This window comes from Trachurus japonicus, chromosome 7, assembly GCF_045865225.1.
Source record: "Trachurus japonicus isolate A0001 chromosome 7, Traja_1.0".
NCBI lineage: Eukaryota > Metazoa > Chordata > Actinopteri > Carangiformes > Carangidae > Trachurus > Trachurus japonicus.
In genome coordinates this window covers 24516382-24520943 of record NC_140913.1, presented here as the reverse complement: position 1 = coordinate 24520943, position 4562 = coordinate 24516382, and the positions used below count along the sequence as shown (strand labels likewise).

The 4562-nt window shown below is 39.4% G+C and overlaps 1 protein-coding gene across 1 annotated transcript; it reads left to right on the top strand.

Moving 5' to 3' along the window:
* The first annotated feature begins 252 nt into the window (after nucleotides 1-252).
* Nucleotides 253-4180, top strand: LOC146984817 (glucose-induced degradation protein 8-B homolog). The gene is made up of 5 exons (XM_085782265.1): nucleotides 253-315; nucleotides 666-795; nucleotides 890-1086; nucleotides 1185-1382; nucleotides 3824-4180. Exons 2-5 carry the CDS (start codon nucleotides 678-680, stop codon nucleotides 3995-3997), a joined length of 687 nt encoding a protein of 228 aa, XP_085638391.1. The 5' UTR covers nucleotides 253-315; nucleotides 666-677; the 3' UTR covers nucleotides 3998-4180.
* Nucleotides 4181-4562: the final 382 nt, after the last annotated feature.

Here is a 4562-nt window from a genome sequence, read left to right as displayed (position 1 = left end):
AAAAATTCTCAAAATATACGTTTGATTTTCTAAAATTTTCAAGACCAAATTTGCCCGTAGTTGAAGAATGACCCTTAAATTTCCTTGAGATAACTATTATGACCTGGACAGATGAGAATATTCAGAGTCTTTTCCTACTGCAGTATGGCGGCCTACCTGTAGTATGGCGGCCTACCTGTAGGGGGCGGTGCTGTGCAGCTGGTGCGGAGTTTATAGTCCCGGAAATGCGCAGAGGAAGGAGAGGAAGAAGAGGCAAAAGAGGCTCCCTCCGCTAGCTAGCTAGCTACTGCTGGGAAGTAGCGACCACTTTTTCAGGTATTGTGGAAAAAAATCACCATTATGTTGGTACGTGGCTGTAGATGGATGTCAACATAGAGTAATTAAACCGGACCGCGCTCGTTCTGGACGTGTGTGTTGGATAAAAAAGCTCAGAAAGGCGGAAGTTGTCTTTTGTTTTCATTCGTGTTGACGAAATTTCAGGCTTCAATGTTGTTTTTCTCATCGAAGGCCCCCAGTGTTGTGACTTGAGAATTTCCGGTGCCGCGTTGCTCTGTCAAACTGAATAACAACTTATTAAAACAGTTGTAACCTTTTCTGATTCTGTTGTCGTGAGTTCTGCTGTTTTGTTAACCGACATTAAATAACCCTTCTTTACCCCTGTGTAGGATATTATCATAATGAGTTATGCAGAGAAGCCGGAGGACATAACAAGAGAAGAGTGGATGGATAAACTCAACAATGTCCACATCCAGAGAGCCGATATGAACCGGCTCATTATGAACTATTTGGTCACAGGTAAAGGATCTTTGTTTCGTCACGTTGAGATAGAAAGTTGTTGTGTAAATATATCAATTATGTGTGACGTTTTATCGCGGTTTGTGTTCAACAGAGGGCTTCAAAGAGGCAGCAGAGAAGTTCAGGATGGAGTCCGGAATAGAGCCAAGTGTGGATTTGGATTCCCTAGATGAAAGAATTAAAATCAGGGAGATGATCTTGAAGGGACAAATCCAGGATGCCATCGCACTGATCAACAGTCTGCACCCTGAGCTGCTGGATACCAACCGTTACCTCTACTTCCACCTACAGGTAAACACAGTCAAACCTACAGCAGAGTGACACCCCACTTTATTTTTCAGATGTCATTTGACCACTGTTGTGTGTGTATGTGTGTCGTGTCCCTGCAGCAGCAGCATCTGATCGAGTTGATTCGTCTGAGGGAGACTGAGGCGGCCCTGGAGTTTGCCCAGTCTCAGTTAGCCGAACAGGGGGAAGAGAGCCGCGAATGTCTGACCGAGATGGAGAGGACCCTGGCCCTGCTGGCATTTGATAACCCAGAGGAGTCTCCTTTTGGAGACCTGCTCAATATGATGCAGAGACAGAAGGTAGAGTCAAAGCACATTTCTTATTATACTATTATAATACTATATAGCTTTATTTCACAGACTCCAAGTCCATCAAGACACAAACAAGGAAACATAGACAAACAATATAGACAGTACACAGTCTGTCCACACACAACCTCAAAACAGTACAGTTGTTTAGACCAGCATTTCCAAAACATGGAAGTGTATTTCGCGTCACTCTGAGTTGGATCAATCAGAGACATTATAATTCCATTTTTTGAACGATACAGTCTGCAGGTAAATTTATAAATAAAGTTTCTTAACAAAGCATTGAATGTGGGGACATTACTGGACACAAACAAATGGCTTGCACTTTCCCACCGTGGAAACTCTTCAGCAAGATACGAAGGGCGTCATTATACGCAACCTTGATCTTGTTCATCTTACCTTTACTATAACTGCACCAGAGGTGTGCTGTATATAATGGTGTACAATAGGCTCTAAAGAGAGCAATTTTAACATCCTTTGAGCACATGTGAAATTTACGAGCGATCATATTTGCTTGCGCATACAGTTTACAGCATTGCCGTTGCACATCATCATCATCACAGAGATCATCTCGAATAATATGTCCCAGGTATTTAACCTTGGTGACAACATTGAGTATACTATGGAATATGTCCACATCTCACATTGAACAGATTAGTTTATAGTTATTCATTTCATTTCTTTATTTATTGAATTGGGACAGTGAACATTCATCAACACTGACGCATTAAGCATCAGTGTAAATGTGCCGGACTTTGCACAACTGCTAAATTTCAGCCGCAGTCCCAAGGCAGGTTTCTAAAAAACATAAACACAGAAGACTTTAAAACCTTGTGATGACAAGTCGTCATACAGTGGACAATTACAAGACAGAGCACAGACTGACAATATCAAGGCAAAACAGACGCAGACAAACAAAATAAGAACAGACAATTTTAACCCACAGTTAAAGAACAATATACCATACATGCCCGGGAACAGACATCAGATTTAAACAGTATTTAAACTATATGAGTACATGTCTGATTTGTTTTTAACCAATGTTTGAGATTTTTTTAAAAGACTAAATAGTTGTCGCAGTTTCTGATGTGTGGTGGTAACTTATTCCAAGACTGTGTTCCTCTTACAGAACTGACCATTTGACTAAATTTTGTTCTGCGCCTCGGTACATTACAGTCACCTCTTGTTAAGGCTCTGGTTCTTCGTCCTTCCTTATTTTTTCTCTGAATACATTTATTCAGTGGTGGTGGGGCAAGTGCGTTTTAAAACTTTGAAGATGAGACAGACATCCATAAAAATCTGATAACTGTCTAACTCAAGAATGTTAAACTTCTTTAAAACATTACAGTAATGAAAGTTAAGAGGTTTCCTGTCCAAACTCTTAACTGTGTTATTGATGACATTTTCTTTCTTCTTCCAATGGTTAAACCAGTTACATATGAAGTCCATGATTAATTCTTTGCCCTTTTTAAAACGGGACTAATTTTGCCATTTTACATGTCACGGGGGGGTACTTCTCAGCCTATGAAAACAACTGTTTTTGGTCTTCCACTGCTTTGAAGGGATCTTAGTGTCATCTGATAAAAAAAACAAAAAAACCCTGATTATGTCAACAGGGTTATCTCAGATTGGGCTTGAGGCTGTCAGTGATTCGTTGACAGATCACTTTAGGTTATGATTTGGGCTTTGGAGTGTGAACGATGTGTTAGCAGACTGGAGGGGTCAGTAGAAAGAGGTTGATTGTGTTGAAGTCTGGGGGGTTGAAGGCTCCACTGTTCATGACGCCTATGGATGCCTCAGCCTGTGCTCTTTTTTTATCCCTCGCTGCTGGCAACAGTGGTGGCCAGAAGCATTATGTTTTTGGGTTGTATGTCCATCCATCGCATCATCCTGACCACATTATCAAGTTGAGGAAATGTCTTCTGTTTTTGATTAGATTGTATAGATGTATATATGACAATAAACTGAAGTAAACTAGATAATATGGTCACTGTGACCTAGGATAAACTGATTAGTTGATGGTCAAAGTTTGCGGTCATAGTGACCTCATGTTCTTATGTGCTCTGATATATTCAGTGGCATGTATGTATGTAACCAGAAACAAGCCGCAACTTATGGGGTTGGATTTGTCTCAATACTGTTTTTGTGAACAGATTCACCAAGTGTTAATTTGTATACAAAACACTTCTATTAATACAAAAATAAAATATAAAAATATACAAACAAATAACATGCACTTAGTTAAGGCATTGTCAATATGTCCTCTCACATAAGTCCTATTGAGTCAAATAGGGCTGGTGGAGTCATATAACCAAAGGTGGTGGTACTTGATGCTTATAACTGTCCCCAGCCTAACTAATGTGCAACATCTTCCACTGTTAATGACAGTTTACAAAACAATGACATGTACTGTATATGCCTCTGTCTTTCAGGTGTGGAGTGAAGTGAATCAGTGTGTGTTAGATTATGAAAACAGAGAGTCAACACCCAAACTGGCCAAGCTCCTGAAACTACTGCTGTGGGCTCAAAATGAACTTGACCAAAAGAAAGTGAAGTATCCCAAAATGACAGACCTCAGCAAAGGAACCATTGAAGACCCAAAATAAGGACCCACGATGAAAACATAACACAGCATTATAAAATGGACACATTTCCTTTATCTATTTATATCCCAACAAAATGACTCATGTAGAGTACAACCTTTTCTTTTTGTAAGGGTTGCTTTTTGATACTTCAGTAAAGTAGAATGTGCAAACTGGATTGATGGCATCTTAAAATGACCTCACACTTTAAATAACATGCATACCATTATTTTACTTGGTATTATAATTTACATATTTGTTTATGTAAAGTTTGTATTTTCAGTTACACTAGTTTTTCTGTCTGTTGGCAGGGAAAGTTGTTGGCATAGGACGATGTGAATAAAGCCTAAATTAGGCTGTCACTTTCTGTGAGACCACTTAGAAGGGGTTTGATGTTCAGGGAAAATGGTTGTGGTTGGAGTGTGCACTGCCTCATATGAACATACTTTTTCCTTACAAAACATACACACATTTCAGCTCATAGCCTCCTAGATAGTACTCTATGTAACGGCAATAGCCAAAACAAGATACTTATGATATTTCAAAAATACTGTGACTTTGAAAGTTAAATTCTACTTAAGAATCATAT